Genomic DNA, 17,547 nt, shown 5'->3' with positions numbered 1-17,547 from the left:
AAGGGCTGCAAATTATTGGCTAGTGGGTCTAAAGGGTTAGGAACTGGGAGATAGGGAGGTGGGACCGTAATCCTGGGTGCCACCCACCGTTGTCACTGCTTCATTCATTCGGTCGTATTAATTGAGCACTTACTGTGTGCAGAGCACTGTACTAAGCGCTTGGGAGAGTGCAAAATAACAATAGACACATTGCCTGCCCACAACAAGCTTACAGTCTAGGGGTTGCTTGAGAGCCTCTGCTTGACGAGGGGCCTCCCATCCCTGCGACGGGGCTCCACCCCGTGGGGGCCGGCCGGGATGGGCGTCGGTGCCCGTCCCACTCTGCGGGACAGCAGCAGGGGTGGGTGAGGGTAAGGATGGCATTAAAGTGGTTACTTGGTGCCCTGCGCTGGAGAAGATGCAAGATACGAGATCATTAGGTTGGACCGTCCCTGTCCCACGTGGGGCTCACCTTCAGCGTGGCTCAGTGGAAAGAGCATGGGCTTTGGAGTCAGGGCTCATGAGTTCGAATCCCAGCTCTGCCACTTGGCTGTGTGACTGTGGGCAAGTCACTTAACTTCTCTGTGCCTCAGTTCCCTCATCTGTAAAATGGGGATGAAGACTGTGAGCCCCACATGGGACAACCTGATTCCCCTATGTCTACCCCAGCGCTTAGAACAGTCCTCGGCACATAGTAAGCGCTTAACAAATACCAACATTATTATTATTATTACCTTCCTCTTCCTCCTCCTCCTGCTGCTGCACTGTAATCCCCGTGGGTCCTGCCCGTGGGAGAGCACCCCCAAGGTTCCCTTTCCTGGGGGGTGGGACCCGGGGCTCTAGGGGAGTCTGTCCCCACTTGACTCTAGTAGGGGCCCAGGTGCCAGCCCGGGTCGATGTGCACCACCCCCCCGCCGGACATTTGCCCCAGGACCGAGGGAACACCCTGAGACCCCCACCGCGTGCGCTGATCAGCAGGGGGAAGGGGCCAGGCCTTGGCTCAGCGCTGCCGCAGCTCACGGGCGCCTCGGTCGTTCGGCCAGTCGGTCCAAGAGGAAGCAGGCCACCTCTTCTTTTTCCACGTCCCTGTCTCTTCCCACTCGGCGCTCAGGCCTTCTTCCTGGAGACTCCCCTTCACCTTAGAATGGGCTTCTGTGCCCAGCCCCTCTGCCCTGGGGGGGCAGTGGCAATAAAAGTACATCAATGCCCGCTTGGTAGGGTGCCCTGTGCTACGGGCACTGGGCGGAACAAACCTAGAAGCGACTTGTTCCCGGCCGGAGAACGTTAACAAGCCATCATCCTGCAGCCGGCCTGTTTGGAAAACCGAGTGGGTGGTCTCGGGTGCCGTCCTGGCATCGCCCATTCTAGCTGCGGCCGAGCCTCCTTGGAATCCCGGCCGTCGACGCCCGCGGACCCCTCGTCGGTCACCCCGGTCCCTCGGCCCCGTTGGCCCGGTGCCTGAGGACCGGCAAGCCTCGGGCCTGGGGTATATCCACTTTTCTTAGGTCCACCTGTGTGTCTGGCTTTTCTAGCGTAATACTACTGCTAATAATAATAATGGGCTTTAAATATTAAGTAGAAGTTATTTGCCCCACAACATTTATGTGCATATCTATAAACTCTATTTTGGAATTTTAATTGTATTAATATCCATCTCCCCCTCGAGACTGTATGCTTATTGTAGACCGGGAATGTGTCTACCGATTCTTGCATTATCCTCTTCCAAGCCCTTAGTTCGGTACTCTGCACACAGTAAGCGCTCAATAAATACCATTGATTCATACACGATATCTAGTCAGATAAGCACTTAGTAAGGTACTCCGCACATAGTAAGTGCTTAACAAATGCCTTTGATGCAATAGTCAGATTAGAGAAGCAGTGGGGCTCAGTGGAAAGAGCCCGGGCTTAGGAGTCAGAGGTCCTGGGTTCTAATTCCCGCTCCGACGCTCGTCTGCTGTGCGACCTTGGGCGAGTCACTTAATTTCTCGGCGCCTCGGGTCCCTCACTGTAAAATGGGGATTAAGACCGAGCCTCACGCGGGACAACCCGATCACCCTGGGTCTACCCTAGCGCTTAGAAGAGTGCTCAGCACATAGTAAGTGCTTAACAAATACCGAAATTATTATTATTATAAGTGCTTAGTAATTGAATTAATACAGTCCGTGCCTCACACAGGCCTCAGCCTACGAGTAAGCAAGCGCTTAACAAATCGAGCCCCAATAACAAAGCCCCAGCGCTTAACAAACACCGCCATATAGTAAGCATTTGACAAATACCTTTATTAACAAATACCATAGAGAAGCAGCGCGGCTCAGCGGTAAGAGCCCCGGCCTGGGAGTCAGAGGTCTTGGGTTCAAAACCCAGCTCCGCCACTCGTCAGCTGCGGGACTGGGAGCAAGTCACTTCACTTCCCTGTGCCTCAGTGACCTCATCTGGAAAAGGGGGATTAACCGAGCCTCGACAACCCGATGACCCTGTCTCTCCCCCAGCGCTCAGAACGGCGCTCTGCACCGAATAACAGCTTAACAGATACGACATTATTATTATTATTATCGTCACGAGTGAGGGGGAGTAGGTAGTGTGAGAAGCGGCGTGGCTTCTGGACGTGGGTTCGAATCCCCGCTGTGCCGGCGAGGAGCTGTGCGGCTTGGGACACCTCACTCGGCCTCTCCGTGCCCGAGGGGCCTCGTCCGGGTGACCTCGGACAGGTCACCCGTCGGGGCCTCGGCTACCTCGTCTCCAGACTGGAGGGGCCCCGGGGGGCGGGGCGGGGGGCGGGGTCTGTGAGGGAGGAAGGGGCGGGGGCGGGGCGGGGCCGGGGCTTCCGGACTTTCCCGGTTCCGCCCCGTGGGCCCCGACCGGCTCCCGGCCCCGGCCCCGCCATGCAGCCGCTCCTCCTCCTCCTCCTCCCGCCGCCGCCGCTGCTGCTGCTGCTGCTTCTGGGGCCCCGGCCAGGTCGGCGCCCCCCCACTCCATCCCCCCTCCCTTCCCCTCTCCTCCCCCCACCCCCTCCCCCGGACAGGTCAGTGCCTCCCCGTCCCCTCACCTGCCGGACGGGTCGGTGCTTCCCGCCCCCCCACCTGCCGGACAGGTCGGTCCTCCCGTCCCTCCCCCCCTCCGGACAGGTCAGTGCCTCCATCCCCCTTCCCCCCCCTTTGGACAGGTCAATCTCCCCCCCGCCCCAAGACAGGTCAGTCCCGTCCCCCGTCCCCCCCCCCCCGGCCCAATCCTCCGTCCCCTCATCCCTCCTCCCGGGCAGGCGTCCCCCACCCCCGGCCGTCGCCCCGTGGCCTGTCCCGTCCCGACCCCTTCTCCCCGACCCGCAGCCGGTCCTTGGCCTGCGGGGTCCCGGAGCGCCACGAGCGAGCAGGCGGGCAGGGGCGCGAGCAGGCGGGCAGGGGCGCCGTGGTTTTGTGGGGCGGGTCTCCCCGGCGGTCTCAGGGCCCGCAGCCCCGTGCCGCCGCCGCCGCCGCGACGAGGTCCGCGTCCCGCCAGGCCGAGGCCTCGGTGGCCTCGATGGCCTCAAGTTTCCTTGGTCTCCACCGCCCACGTTAGGCAGCCGGTAGCGGGAGTTCCCGCTTGGCCGGTCCACCTCGGGCAACGCCCCGGGCCGTTCTTGGGTCAGAAGGCTCCCCCGCGGCCGTCGGCGGGCCCCACCCCGACGACCCCACCGCCAGGCGCCGGGATCGGGGTTCGAGAAGGGGGTCGGGTCGACCGCCGTTCGGTCCACCCCACCGAGATCGGCGGCCTTCCGCCCACCTCTGTTAACGTCCGGCGCCGGCCCGGACCCCGGCTCGGCTCGAGCGAGCGGTCGCCCGGCCCGGGGGTCGACCTCGGCGCGGCAGGCCCGGGAGACGGCCGACCCCTCGCCGGCCGCCCCGGTCTTCGGATCCGCCCTCGCCCCCTCGGCCGAGGGAGATCCTCCGGTCCGCGTCGACGGGCCGGTCTCTCCCGCCGGGCCGTGAGCTCCTCGAGGGCGGGGACGTCGTCTCTCCCCCCCGTCTAGACCCGGGCGGCCGGGATCACGCCCCGGGCCCGGGAGGCCCAGGAGGCGCCGACGATCTCACCCCGGGTCGCCCGGGCGGGGAGGCCGGGAAGGTCGTCACGCGGGGATGCGGGACCACGGCCCGGGCTCCCGAGCGGGCGTGGGCGGACGCGGGAGCGGGTAAGGCGACTTCCGAGGGCCGACGAGGCCGGGGGCGAGGCAGCCTAGAGCGGCGGCTTATTCCCGTCGCCCTGTGGATTCCGGAGGGCCCTCTCCCGTCCCTCACGCCCGGCCGGGCTCCGTGCCCGTCGACCGTTCCCCTCTCTCGTCCCTCTGCCTTGGGTAGGCCCCGGTCAGGAGGCAGACGGCACGGTCCGGCTGCCGGGAGGGACGTTCCGGATGGGGACCGATTCCCCGGACGGCAGAGACGGCGAGGGGCCCTCCCGGACGGTGACCGTTCGGCCTTTTGCCGTCGACAGATTCCCCGTGACCAACCGAGATTTCCGGTGAGGTGGCAGGTGGGGGCCAGACTGGCGGGACTAGAGGGCGGAGGAGGCCCGGGCCCCCACGTGCCCCATGGCTCCGGGGCCCGGTCCGCCCCGGGTTGGGAGGAGGGGGCCGGAGCCGGTGGGGTCGACTGGGGTGTTCTTGGTATTCTTGGATAGAGCACGGGCCTGGGAGTCGGAGAGACCTGGGTTCTAATCCTGGCACTGTCACATGTCTGCTCTGTGACCTTGGCTAAGTCATTTAACTACTTCTCTGGGCCTTTGTTGCCCCATCTGTAAAATGGGGCCCGAGAGCTTGAACCCCATGTGGGACGGGGACTGCGTCCAGTCGGATTAACTTGTATCCATCTACCTATCCCGGTGCTCAGAACGGTGTTTTGCACAGAGGAAGGGCTTAGCGAGCACCGTGATTATTATCGTTACTATTATTATCGGCAGGGAATTTGTCCGGGAGAAGAAGTACCAGACAGAGGCCGAGACCTTCGGGTGGAGTTTCGTCTTTGAGGACTTCGTGGCCCCTGAACTGAAGGAGAAAGTGAAGGAGAAACTGGAGGTGATGGAGGGTGTGGTCCAGGCAGGCGGGGGGAGATGGACCCCCGGACTCGCCTGACCAGGCCCCCGGCCTAGTCCGAGCCCACCCTCCCCCTGCCCTTGGCCACCCTTGGCCTGCCCAGATGGTGGTCTTCCGGACAGGAGGCACCGCAGTCTGACTCTTCCCCTACCCGGTGGGCAGGTCGTCAAGTCCCCTGGCCTCCTGGCTTGAATCCCAGTGGCCACTTTGGTCTCCTCTATTTGCAGTCGGCACCGTGGTGGCTTCCCGTCGAGAGGGCGTTTTGGAGGCAGGTGAGGGAAGGGGTCCTCGGCCCTCTGGTTCTGTGGCCCAGGAAGCTATCCAGGCTGGTGGGCAGCACGATGGGGAGGGGATGGTTGTTAGGGACACAGCCCCCCTCCCCCACCCTCTCCACCTCCAGCAGGAAGCCCAGAGCCTAGTCCCTTGCCCCTGCCTGAATCTCTGACTATTCCACCCAAAGAACCCAGGAGGTCCAACTCACTCCCCTTCTCCATCCCATGCCCTTTTGTGGGAGTTAAGCCCAGGGGAGGGGTCAGGGGTGTTGGGGTGACCGTCCGGGGCCCAAGGCCGGACTCGGGGGGGGGGGGATGACCGCCAGGCTGGGCCCCGGGGAGGGGTTGGGGATGATGGGGTGATTGGCTGGGGCCAGATGCAGGGGTCAGGGTGGTGGAGCCGAGTGCCCACCCAGGATGTTAGGGGGAAAGGTCAGGGGTTGAGGGATGACGGCTCGGTTAGCCCGCAGGCCCCGGGTCCGGCATCAAGGAGCGCCTGGACCACCCCGTGCTGCACGTGAGCTGGAATGACGCACGTGCCTTCTGCGCCTGGCGGGGGAAGCGGCTCCCCAGTGAGGAGGAGTGGGAGTTTGCCGCCCGCGGCGGGCTGTCGGGTACGGGGACGGGCACCGGAGGGGCTGGCACGGGCGGGCGCAGCCAGCGGGGAGCGGTGGGGGATAGCGGCCTTCTCGTCTCCCCGCCAGGCCGGATGTACCCCTGGGGTGACGACTTCCAGCCGAACCGCTCCAACCTGTGGCAGGTGACCCTCCCTGGGCCCTGCCCCCTTGGTTTCCACAACTCTCCCTCCCCCTCCCCGGGGTAACCATCCAGCGGGAGATACCGACATGGCAGGGTACAGGGGGTGGGGAGAGATGTTCCTCTTCCTAAGGCCCCCGACTCCCATTACCGTTCCCCCCACCCCGGGTTGGAAACCGCCCCCTCGCGGCAGCACCTGACCCCACCCCGTCGCCCAGGGTGGCTTCCCCAAGACGGACGTGGCTGAAGACGGTTTCCACGGAGCCTCCCCCGTGGGTGCCTTCCCAGCTCAGAATAGCTTCGGTAAGGAGGGGCCGGGCCAGTGCCGGTGTCATCTCCGTCCCCGTCCGCCCTCCCGCCCCCTGGACCCTTCGCGCCCTGCCCCGTGTCCCGGCGCTCGGCACTGAGCCCCTGCCGCCCGCAGGACTCTATGACTTGATGGGCAACGTGTGGGAGTGGACCGCGTCCGAGTACCGCAGCCCCCGGCCCGGGCCCGCCGGCATGAGGGTCCTCCGTGGCGCTTCCTGGATCGACACGGCCGACGGCTCGGCCAACCACCGCGCGCGGGTCACCACCCGGTACGCGGTCCGTCCCGACCCCCGGTCTCTCCTCCCTCTCTCTGTCCTCCTCCTCTATTCACTGTTGGGGGGGGGAACGGGGAGGTGGGGTGGGAAGGCCCGGGAGAGCCCTGACGGTCCACCCCGCGTCATGCAGGATGGGGAACACGCCGGACTCGGCTTCCGATAACCTGGGGTTCCGGTGTGCGGCCTCCCCGGCCCGCGGGGAACTGTGAGGAGTCGGAGGAGCCAGCCAGCGGCCGCCGGATTCTACCCGACTGGGTGAAGGGGCGTCGGGGCCGGGGACAGAAGCGGGAGCAGTCTGGGGCAAGGGCTCTTTGCTGCCCACAGACCACCAGGATCTGTCAGGACCGGCAGAGACTTCCCTGGAGACCAGGAGCTGGAGGGGGGGGGGGAGAGGGAATAGGAAAGGTCTGTTGGACTCTTTCCCTGTAGCCCCTGCCAGATTCTCCTCCAGACCGCCCTGTTGGGCGGGATTTCCTGCGGGGGTCAGAGGAGGGGCCCAGGTGGGCCTCCTCAGGTAAAGCGGTTGTATCGGGCCCCCAGGACAATAAAGAGCAATGGCTGGACCCAACGCTTGGCAGAGCCGGGGGCAGAGGCAGAAACGGGCAGGGGCAGTGGAGGGGCCGGCCCTTCCACTGGGGCCTGCGGTACATGGGGACATCCAAAGCCATCTGCACGCCTGGGATAGAGACGGTTGGGGAAGAGGCCGAACCGAGAGTCCAGAGCCCTGCTGGGTCGATGGGAGTCCACCCTCTGAACCTCCGCCGCCCCCTCTCCTATGCCCTTTTGCCCACTCCCCTGGGCGCTGGCAGGAGCAGTCTGACTCCCTCCCTGGTTTGCAGCAGGAAGGTCAGAGCCAGCCCGCCCTAACGTCCCACGGCTTACAGGACGGTCCAGGATTGAGACCCGGCTCTCCCAGCCCCCCGTGATCACAGGTGGGAGTGCTCTGGGCTTGCTGGAACTGCCCCCGCCAAACCAGCCCAGGTTTGGAGGCCGTCTCCACGTCCCCCAGCTGGCTGGGCTCGGGGAAATAACCTCACCACCTTGCAATCGAGCAGCCTGGGGCCGGGGGGGGGGGAGGGGGGGGCGGGCGGTGCTGCGACTGGACCTGTCCACGACAGACTGGCCGAACTGTGTGGGGTCCGCCCCTCCAGGGCTTTGGCTCCCGCGTTGGTGCCGACTTGAACGGACCCCGCCCTCCGGTCTTCTTTACGTCCCCGGAATTTTTGAGTTGGCTCGGCCCTTGGCGTGCAAGCCCGATTTTTGTGTTTTAATTTTTGATTAGTTTCCACGTGACTTGAATTTGGTCTAGGACTTGCCATAGGCACTCGTTCAGCCCCTCCCTACCCCCAGTCTGGGCGTGTGGGCTTCCCTGTCCCCCGTCTGGGCCTCCCTACCCCCCATCTGTTCATCTGTTTCAGCCTCCCTATCCCCCGTCTGGGCATCTGCCTCAGCCTCCCTATCCCCCGTCTGGAGGTCTGGGCCTCCCCATCCCCCCTCTGGGTGTCTGTCTCGGCCTCCCTACCCCCCATCCGGACCTCCGGGCCTCCCTACCCCCCACCTGGGCGTCTGTGTCCGCCTGCCCCTCTCCGTGCTGGTCTTCAGCAGGCCTCCTCCGCCAGGGCCAGCAGCATGGCCTTGGGCGTGTTCTCAAACAGGGCCGCCCGGTTCTGCTGCTGCCCCTTCTTGACCCAGTGGCCGTAGATGCGGAAGGCGCAGGCGTCGATGAGCTTGCGCAGCGGCTTCAGGGCGTAGGGGTCGCGGATGACGATGGCCCTGGTCACGGGCTTTGCCCTGCGGTACTGGTAGTAGATGCGCACCGAGGCCCGGACGGTCAGTGCGATCACCTGAGGAGGTGGAAGGCGGGGGTGGCCCTGAGGAGGCAGACGTAGGCGGGCTCCCCGGGGCCAGCCTGGGCCGGCCGTGGATGGGACCGGGGGTCTCTGAGGTGACTCCTCCCTCCCCACCCAGCGCTGTGAGGAGCGGGAGGGTCCCTGAGGTTGTCGTGGAACCAAAAATCCTGAAATGGGTTTAGGGAGGTTGAGGGATTGAGCATAGACAGAACAAAGGACATTTCCAGCTCTTCAACCTCGAGGAACCACTTTCCCTGGCAGTCGTTACCCACAGGAGGGGTTCTTGCCACGTCAGCCGGATGGGTAGGTGTGGTTCTACCTGAAGGCAGGGGGATAGACAGGATGACTTTTCAATGGCCCCTGTAGTCCTGGGCACCTATGTCCCCTGGGACCCATTACAGGAACTCCAAAATCGGGAGCCCCATGTGGGACGAGGACTGTCCAACCCGATTTGCTTGTATCCCCCACAACTCTTGGAACGGTGCCTGGCACACAGTAAGCACTTAACAGATAGCAAAATGACTACCAGCCCTAAGCCCTGAGGCCGGGCAATGGGGTTCCGGCCACCCGCCCGTCCGTCGGTCCGTAGGTACCTTGAACTTGCGGAAGGGACTGAAGTGTCGCACCTCCTGGGCCACGTACTGCTGGAAGAAGGGGTGAGCCAGGGCCTCCTCCGCCGAGCAGCGGCGCTGCGGGTTCACCACCAGGAAGCGGGAGATCTGCAGGGCGGGCGGTGGGGGGTTGGGATAGCCGCCACCGTGGTCACCCCCTGGATGGACTCGGTGTCGTCCCTTTCCCTCCCCCCGCCCCCGGCCTACCACGTCCTTGACCGTGTCCGAGCGGTCGTCCCACTCGGGCGAGCCGAACTGGTAGTTGCCGACCATGATCATGCGCAGCATCAGCATCTGCTTCCGGTGCCAGAAAGGGGGGGACCCGGCCAACAGCGTATACATGATCACCCCCGTGCTCCACCTGGTGAGGGCATCGCAGTCACGGGGGGCCGAATCTCAGAGCAGGGGAACCTTGTCACCCTGGGTCTGAGCCGTGGAAAGGGGGACGGTGTCACCCGGGGACTGAGTCGAGGGGTGGTGGAGGGTGTCACTGGGTGTGTGGGGGGGTGGTGAACAGCCAGTCCTGGTGCCCCCAGGAGGCTGAGCCATGGGGCGGGCAGTGTTGTCACAGAGGGTGAGGGGCTGAGCAGCCAACCCTGAGGGGGAGGGGGCGGTGTCACTAGGGGTTGAGCCGGGGGGTGGGATGGTTGGTGGGGGGCTGAGCTGTCAGAGCTGGGGGTGAGGAGGTGGTGTCACGGAGAGGCTGAGCTCTGGGATAGGTGATGGTGTCACCCGGGGGGATGAGCCGAGGGGTGGGGGATGCTGTCACCGGGGGGCTGAGCTGCTAACACTGGGGGTGAGGGGACAGAGTCACGGTGGGGGGGCTGAGCTGTCAGTCCTGGGAGTGATGGGGAGGAGCCAGCAGCAGCAGCAGCAGCAGAGGAGGCCCCGTCTGGTCTGGCAAGATACCGGGCGCTTCCGGTCCCTCTTGCCCCAAATCCCGGGCATGGGCCTCTCCGGTTTCTTCCCAGCCCCTCTCACCCCCTCCTTCTTCCTCTCCCGGCCGTTCCCCAGCTGGGGGCGGCTACTGGCCCAGTCTTCCCTTGGTCCCTCTTTGCCGCTCCCTCCGCTGCTACTCACAGGTCCACCTCCTTCCCGTAGCCCTGGTGGTTCTCGTCCATGGAGCACTCCAGGATCTCGGGGGCCAGGTAGCTGGGGGTACCGCACACCTCTGCCCGGCAGGAAGGCATTGGGAGGTTGAAGGGAGGCGGGGGCTACCTGGTCCCTCCAGAGAACCCACCCTCACCCCACTGCTACCTGCCCTGGAGGCCCGCCCACCCAATAACTGCCCTCTCGCCCACCTCGGAGCCGCTCGCCCTCGCCCAGCTGGCAGGAGAAGCCGAAGTCGGTGAGTTTGATGTTCATGTCGTCATCCAGGAGGATGTTCTCGGGCTTGAGGTCTCGGTGCACGATGTTGAGCGAGTGTAGGTACTGGACGACTCCCAGCAGAGCCCGCATGATCTTCCTGGGGGTCGAGGGAGGGGATGGGCAGGTGGTGGGGCAGGTTGGGTGAGGAAGGAGTTGTCCGGGAGTTGTCGGAGCATATTGGGGGAGGAAAGGGTTATCCGGGAGGTGTCGGCGCGTGTGGGATGAGGAAAGGGTTATCTGGGAGGCGCTCCTGATGAGGGAGCTTCCTGTTTCTAGGGGCCCAAGCTCCCCCATGATGGAGCTAGTACTGGGGATATCGAGAGAGAGATTGAGAGAGAGAGACTCTGGTTGGCAACTGTTGAAAATTGAATAGGGACCCTGCAGTGAGAGGTGGAGCTGACCGCTTGTCAGCAGACCTGTGGCCTCCTTATTAAGAATAATAATGATGACTGGGGAATTTGTTTAGGGCACACTATGTGCCGGGCACCATTCTAAGCACCGGAGTGGATACAAGCGAATCGGTTTGGACACAGCGCCCGCCCCACTTAGAGCTCGCAGCCTAAATCCTCATTTTACAGATGAGATAACTGAGGCACAGAGAGGTGAAATGATTTGCCCAAGGTCACACAGCAGACGAGTGGCGGACTTGTCCTCCTGACTCCCAGGCTTGTGGTCTCTCCACTAGGCCACACTGCTTCACGCGGTGGTGAAGAGGACAATCTTCTATTTGAACGTTTGTGTCAAAGGGCTTTAAAGTACGAGTTCCCCCTCCGTGTGGCCAGCAGACTGAGGGGGCGGAGGAGGAAGGGACCGACGTGGCACGTCCCCCTGGGCGACACTCCCATGAACCACCGGGAAAAACGTGAGCCCTCCGGGGACGGGACCACGGGGCTTTCTACAAGGTAGTTCTTTGGTCGTTGTGCAGAGGGACCCTAGCATTAAACTCAACTCGGTTCTCATCACGGATGTCGCTTTCTGTCAGATAACTTGCACCTGCTCCGAGCCAGTACCCGCATACCACAGGCCTCGCTTGCGGATGGAGAAGGGGGAGAGGGAGTCGCTGGGGGTCCCGGCTAGCAGAGGTGATGTGCGGCCCCCAGCTCTCGTCCCTGCCCCGTCCCTCCCCACCTCACCCCTCCCACTTCCCTGGCCCTGGGACCTAAAGGTGGTTGGGGGCAGCAGGCATTGAACCTCTTTTCCACTCCTCCAAACCCCTTAAGACACGCAGGCCCAACATCCACAGACTAACAAGCCTCATGCACTCTCATGCGGGCACACAAGCAAGACAAGCTTCCAGAAGTGTAGAGGCCCACTCTTGCATGGGCCATGCCCGCCTCAGATGCTCTCCCCAGACCCTCAGACACACACTCCCACATTCCCACACCTCCCCAGAGGATGGGGTGACGGGGCTGGGGGCTGCTGGGGTGCGGGCCGTGGCCTCTTCCCCTCACCTGGTCTCCTTCTCACTCAGGGTGACCTTCTCGGTGAGGTAATCGAACAGCTCTCCCCTCTTCATCCTGTCCGGGCCACAACCTGGTCACACCTGCCCAGTGCCCAGTCCTCTCCCCCCAGGCCCTGGAGCAGAGCCCCTGGTCTGCCCCCCTCCCGGGGAAGGTGCCTGCCAGGCTGTGTCCTGGGAGTGGGCAGGAGGAGGTGGGAGGAGGCTCTGTTGGGTGAAGAGCTGAAGAGGGACAATCCGGCTCTCCTGGGAGCACTCCTGTGCTGCTTCGGGAGCATTCTAGCACTGCCCGGGGAGCACTCCTGCGCCAACCAGGGAACACTCCTGCGCCACCCAGGGAACACTCCTTCACTTCCTTTGGAGCGCCTCAGCCTGGCTGTTCTCCTGGCTGATTAGAGGGACACGCAGTCTCGTCTCAAAGCATCGAGGACTTGAGAATATCGAGTGAATGTTGGTATTTGGGCCCCACCCCCCTGTTCCCACAGAGGGAAAGGGGGTGGCTGGGTAGGACGTGAGGAGGGTGCTCCTCTGGGTTTGTCTAGTGGGACTACCCCACCTCCCCCGGCCCCGATCCCTGCAACTTCTGGGTGAAGGACTCACATTGAACCCCGGCCCAGGAACCCCTCCTTGTCCTTCCGGGGCCGGGGTCGGGGGTGATCTCACTGTGAGGCTTGGGCCAGGGCCAGTGGCTTGGCCCCTGGAGTGTGGAGACCATCCCTTCCACCGTCCCCCGCCCCGTCCCCGAACTGCTACCGGGTCGTAGGTGCTGAGGCAGTAAGAAGAGGAGTCTCGGGACCGGCTCCCAGCCAAGGTTAGATAGTCCAGCCCGGGCTCGGGGACCCTGGGCGCTGGAGTGGCTGCAGTTAAGCTCTCACCCACTGGGAGAGGTCGGGGGGAGAGGGGTCATGGGACCGTTCCCTGAGTACACCTGGGTTCTCTGCCAGGAGATGGGGTGATGGGGGTCACGGGCTCAGCCCTGGGCACATGTGTATTCCCTGGCAGGGGCCGAGGAGCAGAGAGAGAGGGTGGGGCGGGTCTTGGGCTCAGTCTCGGGGACACTTGTGTGATCCCCGACAGTGGCTGGGGAGCAGGGAGATGGGGCGGACAGTCCCGGACTCATCCCTGGGAATACATCTGCTTCCTGCCAGGGGTCGGGGAGCAGGGAGAGAGGGTGGGGGTGTCACGGGGATCCCTGAGGGCGGGGGATCCCTACCGGGATCTGGAGAGCTCAGAACTCACAGGTCAAATATGAGGAAGAAGAAGGTGTTGGTCTCGTATGTGTCCTTCAGCTGGACTGCAATGGAAAAGCTGAGTGGGTCACTGGACCTCTGGGTGAGAGCAGGCACCGCCCAACCAGGCCTCCGGTGGGGGGTGTGGGGGTGGGGTGAGCTTCAGGGTATTCCCCCTCCTGGCCCCAGGATGACTGGGGGACTGAGAGACCCCTTCCCCCTGCCAGGGTTGGCCAGACCTCAGGTACCCACTGGTGATGGGGGGGTTACTGGGATCCCCTGGGGGCCGAGAGATCTCCCCCGAGCCCCGCAGGGCCACCCGGGGCTGAGGCACTCACTGATGTTGGGGTGTCCGGAGACCTTGCGCAGGATATCGATCTCCTTGAGGGTGGCCTCGCGCAGCTCACGGACCTCGTCCGGCTGCAGGTGTCCCGCCGTGATGTCGATGATCTTCACCGCGTACTCCTGACCCGTCGGCTTGTAGATGCAGCGGCGCACGACGCTGCTCACGCCCCTGGGGGCCGGAGGACCCTGTTCGGGCTCGGGGCGGGCCGGGGCTGGGGCCCGGAGGGGTGGGGGTGCGAGTTGGGCGGGTGGAAGAGGGGGCTTTCTGGGGAATCTCTGTGGCTAGGGGAGGCAGGAGTCTCGGGTAGATAATAATAATAATGTTGGTATTTGTTAAGCGCTTACTATGTGCCGAGCACTGTTCTAAGCGCTGGGGTAGACACAGGGGAATCAGGTTGTCCCACGTGGGGCTCACAGTCTTCATCCCCATTTTACAGATGAGGTAACTGAGGCACCGAGAAGTGAAGTGACTTGCCCAAAGTCACCCAGCTGACAAGTGGCCGAGCCGGGATTCAAACCCATGACCTCTGACTCCAAAGCCCGTGCTCTCTCCACTGAGCCACATCGCTGCCACGCTGTGCCCAGTGGGATGGGGAGGGGGCTGCTGGAACCTGGGCTGGGGGGTGGGGATGGGGGTTGGGATCGGGGGGAGGGAGGTCCTTACCTCCCCAGGATCTCCTTGGGTTCATATTTGGCGTAGAAGTCCTGGGCGGACGAGGTGTCGGGAAGACTTTCTTCGCGGGTCATGGCGCCTCACTGGCCTCACGGCGGGACACTCACCGTGGGGGCCGATGGGGTCAGTGACCGCACTGGAGGCCGGGGCCGGAGTGTCTGGGGCTCAATAGGGGAGGTGACGGAGGGCTAGGCTGGACCCAGATGGGCCTGACAGGTTCCCCCGGCACGGCTCTGAACGGCAACAAGATTGATCCGTGTTGGATTTACTGTGTGCCTACTACTGAGTGTGGGGCTCTGGACTGAGCGCTTGGGAGACCACAACAGCTAGTAGACTGAATCCCTCCCCTCAAGGAGTCTGCAGTCCTAGGGAAGGAGGAGATGGGCCAGGAAGAGGGAGGGGCTTCAAAGGTGGATGAGCCCTCACCCTGAAGGAGATCATTATTCCGAGGTGGGATTTTGGCCAAGGGGAAGGTAAGGAACGTGGAGGCTGTGTTAGTGTCTCTGCACTCCCACCCCACTCTTCGCTCCCTGGACTGGACCCATGGAGTGGCCCATCCCCGGTTCAGGCCAGCCTGGGCGGCCGCAGCCCACGGCCCGCCTGCTGCTTGCAGATCTCCCATTACCGAGCCATCGGTCCTGGCAGTGAGATCCCCGGCCTGGGGCGGATGGGCCTGAGGGGTGGGCAGGTAGACCCAGGGGGCAGGGGGTAGGCAGGCCCAGGTGGCAGGAGATGGGAAGGACCGGGGTGGGGGAAGAGGGCAGGGGCAGGGGGTGGGAGGCGCTGTGTCTCGTCATTTCTTGGACAAGGACCCAGAGACTGCGGGTCTTATCCAGCTGGATTGTGCGGGCCCAGGGTGGCGTCGGCCGATGCCCGCTCCCAGGGACCCAGGCCGGGGTTCCCGTTTCTCCTGATGCTCAGACCGGAGTGGGTCGGGGGGAATCAGAGGGAGGGCGCAGTCCTGACTGGGGTCCTTGGGGGCCGGGATTGGGAGACCCCGGGCAGAACTGCGGTTTTGAGATTGGGGCAGACCCATTCCCAGAGCCCGTTCCTGAAGCCCATTTCCAGCGCCCGCTCTCGGTCCCTCTTCCTGGCCCCGGGCAGTATGTGACCTTGTTTCCAGGGACTGGGCAGAGTGAACGGGAGGGGGATTGGCCCTGTTCATTCCGGAGCCCCAGCAGCACCCTGAACCCTTCGAGGGGTTTGGCGTGGGCTGGGTCCCCCTCCCTGCCTGGGGGCAGAGAGTGAGGGACAGTGCTTGGCAGAGAGCTGGCAGAGGGAGGGACACCAGTCTCCCTTCCCCGTCCCGACGGCTGGATGGGGTCAGCCCCGCCCCCGGCGGAGCCCTGGGCCGGGAACTGCTGACCCGTCGAAACCTTCCCCAGCAGCTGCTCCCGGAGGCCGGGCCCGGTGCTTGGTAACCTGAGGAGGGTTTGGAATACCAACACCAGCCTCGCCGGTCTGGGTGCCCCCCGCCGTGGGCCTGGGGTGCATGTGCATGTGTGCGTGTGTGTTTTGGGGTGCTGGGCAGCCCCTGCCACCTGCCACACCGCCTCTTCCTGCCTTATGCCTCGCTCGCTGCAAACCCAGTGCCCGACCAGCTGGCCCCCGCCGAAGCCCGCGACTCATGAATCTTCTCTCGACCTTGGCACCTGGCTCAATCGCTCTCCAACACGCTCCCGCCGGCCCAGTGCAGCCCCCGCTCCCAGCCCTCCATTCCCCTTCTCATTCCCCAACTTGGTAAGTCCCAGCTGGGCCTGGCCCAGGGAGCGGGCTGAGGCCTTTGGGCCCACCCTCCGGCCGGGTCTCCCCTCCCCACACCGTCCATGCAGGTGACCTAGAATCTCTCATTTCATCTCCAGCTCCCACGGGACCTCGGCCGGTCACTTGATGGTCATCCGTCTCTGAGGGCCGCCGACCGCTCGGTCCCTCTCCCCGCCCCGTGGCCAGGCCACCGGACCACCTGCCCTAGGTAGGCCCCGGCCGGTCAGTCTCTTCCTCCCACCTCCTGCGATGGTGGGATTCCGGGTCTTCCCTTCAGGGCAGATCCAGATGGGCTAGGGCCTGGGACCCCCGGCGGGTCCTCCCAGCCCCCCGGAGGCCAGAGTCCCTGCAAGGGGAAGGGACAGCAATCGCCCAGCAGTAGAGAAATTGGCACTGGTCAGTACTGTTGTGGCCCCTGCTCCCCAGCCCGGTCCCAGGTCCCCACTTCCTGTGCCAAGATGCCCGTAGCCCACCTCAGGCAGGTCCGAGAGAGAAATCGATGCCAGTTTGGTATTTGCTAAGTGCTTCTTACGTGCCAAGCACTGCACTAAACACTGGGGTAGATACAAGATGATCTGGTCAGACACAGTCCCTGTCCTACACGGAGCTCCCAGCCTTAAGGGAAGGAAGAACAAAAATTTCAACCCCGTTTTTTATAGCAGAGGAAACAGAGGCCCAGAAAAGTGAAATGACTTGCCTGAGGTCACACAGCAGGTAAGTGGCAGAGTCAAGATTAAGACCATCTCCAGCACAGCCCCCGTCCTCTCCCACCTCTACCCTTCCCACCCACGCAGGGAAGTCCCCAGCTAGCCAGGTGCCCGCGGGAGCCGGTTCCCCCCACCCCTCCACCCGCCCTGCCACCCCACCCCAGGGGCGGACTCTACCGGTACAGGCACTGGGGCCCAGGGATCGTCCCCAGCCGTCAGACACTCACCCGTCCCCCTCGGGGTGTCGTCGTCGTCGGGCCAGGCACCTGGGTTGGGGGACGGAGGAGCAGGGGACCCTTCCCACTCCCCTAGAAGCTTGGACCTTGGTGACTTCCCCCGCCCCGTCCCGGCGTCCCGCCGTCCCCGGCGCTCTGGGCCCAGTGCGGACCAGGGGAGCCAGAAATAGTTTGCAGCCCCAAACCGGGAGCCCGGCCAGGCGTGGCGGGGGGTGGGGGGAGAGGGGGACAGGATGGTGGGGGGGGGGGGACGGGAGAATGGGAGGGGCCTGGGTTTGCTGGGAGAGTGACCTCAGTGGGGAGGGGCTTCAGCCCTTTACCCTTATCCTGCCGGTGCAGGCACGACACTCCATACTGGGGGAACGGCTGGGGCGGGGCTGGGGGCTAAAACCGCCTCTCCCCCTCCCCGGCGCAGCATTCCACTCTCCCACTCACACAATCTATCCCCACTTCAGTATTAGGTATCGGAGGCCGGGGATCACATCTGTGTACTCATATTGTACTCTCCCAAGCACTTAACACAGTGCTCTGCACAGAGTAAGTGCTTCATAGAGAGCAGTGAGGGATTGATCTTAGGCGAACTTCACCATCAGTGGTCTTCCAGTATGAAGGGCAACTATTACTCCCCTCTCTGTAATATTAGTGCTTTCCT

General features: G+C 63.9%; 2 protein-coding genes across 2 annotated transcripts; one reads left to right on the top strand and one right to left on the bottom strand.

Annotated features, from left to right (window-relative positions):
- Window positions 1-356: 356 nt before the first annotated feature.
- Window positions 357-7,221, top strand: SUMF2 (sulfatase modifying factor 2). Its single transcript, XM_029082458.2, has 10 exons — window positions 357-399; window positions 2,899-2,934; window positions 4,311-4,470; window positions 4,909-5,023; window positions 5,269-5,313; window positions 5,777-5,927; window positions 6,018-6,073; window positions 6,288-6,372; window positions 6,494-6,647; window positions 6,784-7,221. The coding sequence occupies exons 1-10, from the start codon at window positions 357-359 to the stop codon at window positions 6,860-6,862; spliced, it is 924 nt and encodes a 307-aa protein (XP_028938291.2). The 3' UTR covers window positions 6,863-7,221.
- A 667-nt stretch (window positions 7,222-7,888) lies between these two features.
- Window positions 7,889-17,090, bottom strand: PHKG1 (phosphorylase kinase catalytic subunit gamma 1). The gene is made up of 10 exons (XM_029081732.1): window positions 16,887-17,090; window positions 14,180-14,421; window positions 13,509-13,684; window positions 13,181-13,235; window positions 11,934-11,999; window positions 10,416-10,579; window positions 10,195-10,285; window positions 9,322-9,475; window positions 9,097-9,222; window positions 7,889-8,497 (listed from the first exon to the last, which is right to left on the bottom strand). Exons 2-10 carry the CDS (start codon window positions 14,260-14,262, stop codon window positions 8,252-8,254), a joined length of 1,161 nt encoding a protein of 386 aa, XP_028937565.1. The 5' UTR covers window positions 14,263-14,421; window positions 16,887-17,090; the 3' UTR covers window positions 7,889-8,251.
- Between the last annotated feature and the right edge of the window lie 457 nt (window positions 17,091-17,547).

The sequence above is a fragment of the Ornithorhynchus anatinus genome, chromosome 17, assembly GCF_004115215.2.
Source record: "Ornithorhynchus anatinus isolate Pmale09 chromosome 17, mOrnAna1.pri.v4, whole genome shotgun sequence".
In the NCBI taxonomy this organism is placed as follows: domain Eukaryota; kingdom Metazoa; phylum Chordata; class Mammalia; order Monotremata; family Ornithorhynchidae; genus Ornithorhynchus; species Ornithorhynchus anatinus.
The sequence above is the reverse complement of the archived record's forward strand: the minus strand, read 5'-3'. Positions and strand labels throughout refer to the sequence as shown.

What these genes read in the sequence shown, in the direction of transcription:
- PHKG1 (XM_029081732.1), bottom strand. Translation starts at nt 14,262, where the DNA reads ATGACCCGCGAAGAAAGTCTTCCCGACACCTCGTCCGCCCAGGACTTC. An exon ending in CTCCGGACACCCCAACATCA is followed by an intron (nt 13,236 to 13,508) that starts GTGAGTGCCTCA and finishes TTTCCATTGCAG; the next exon opens with TCCAGCTGAAGGACACATAC. An exon ending in CGGACACGGTCAAGGACGTG is followed by an intron (nt 9,223 to 9,321) that starts GTAGGCCGGGGG and finishes CCCGCCCTGCAG; the next exon opens with ATCTCCCGCTTCCTGGTGGT.
- SUMF2 (XM_029082458.2), top strand. Translation starts at nt 357, where the DNA reads ATGGCATTAAAGTGGTTACTTGGTGCCCTGCGCTGGAGAAGAT. An exon ending in GTGACCAACCGAGATTTCCG is followed by an intron (nt 4,471 to 4,908) that starts GTGAGGTGGCAG and finishes TATTATCGGCAG; the next exon opens with GGAATTTGTCCGGGAGAAGA. An exon ending in AAGTGAAGGAGAAACTGGAG is followed by an intron (nt 5,024 to 5,268) that starts GTGATGGAGGGT and finishes CTCTATTTGCAG; the next exon opens with TCGGCACCGTGGTGGCTTCC.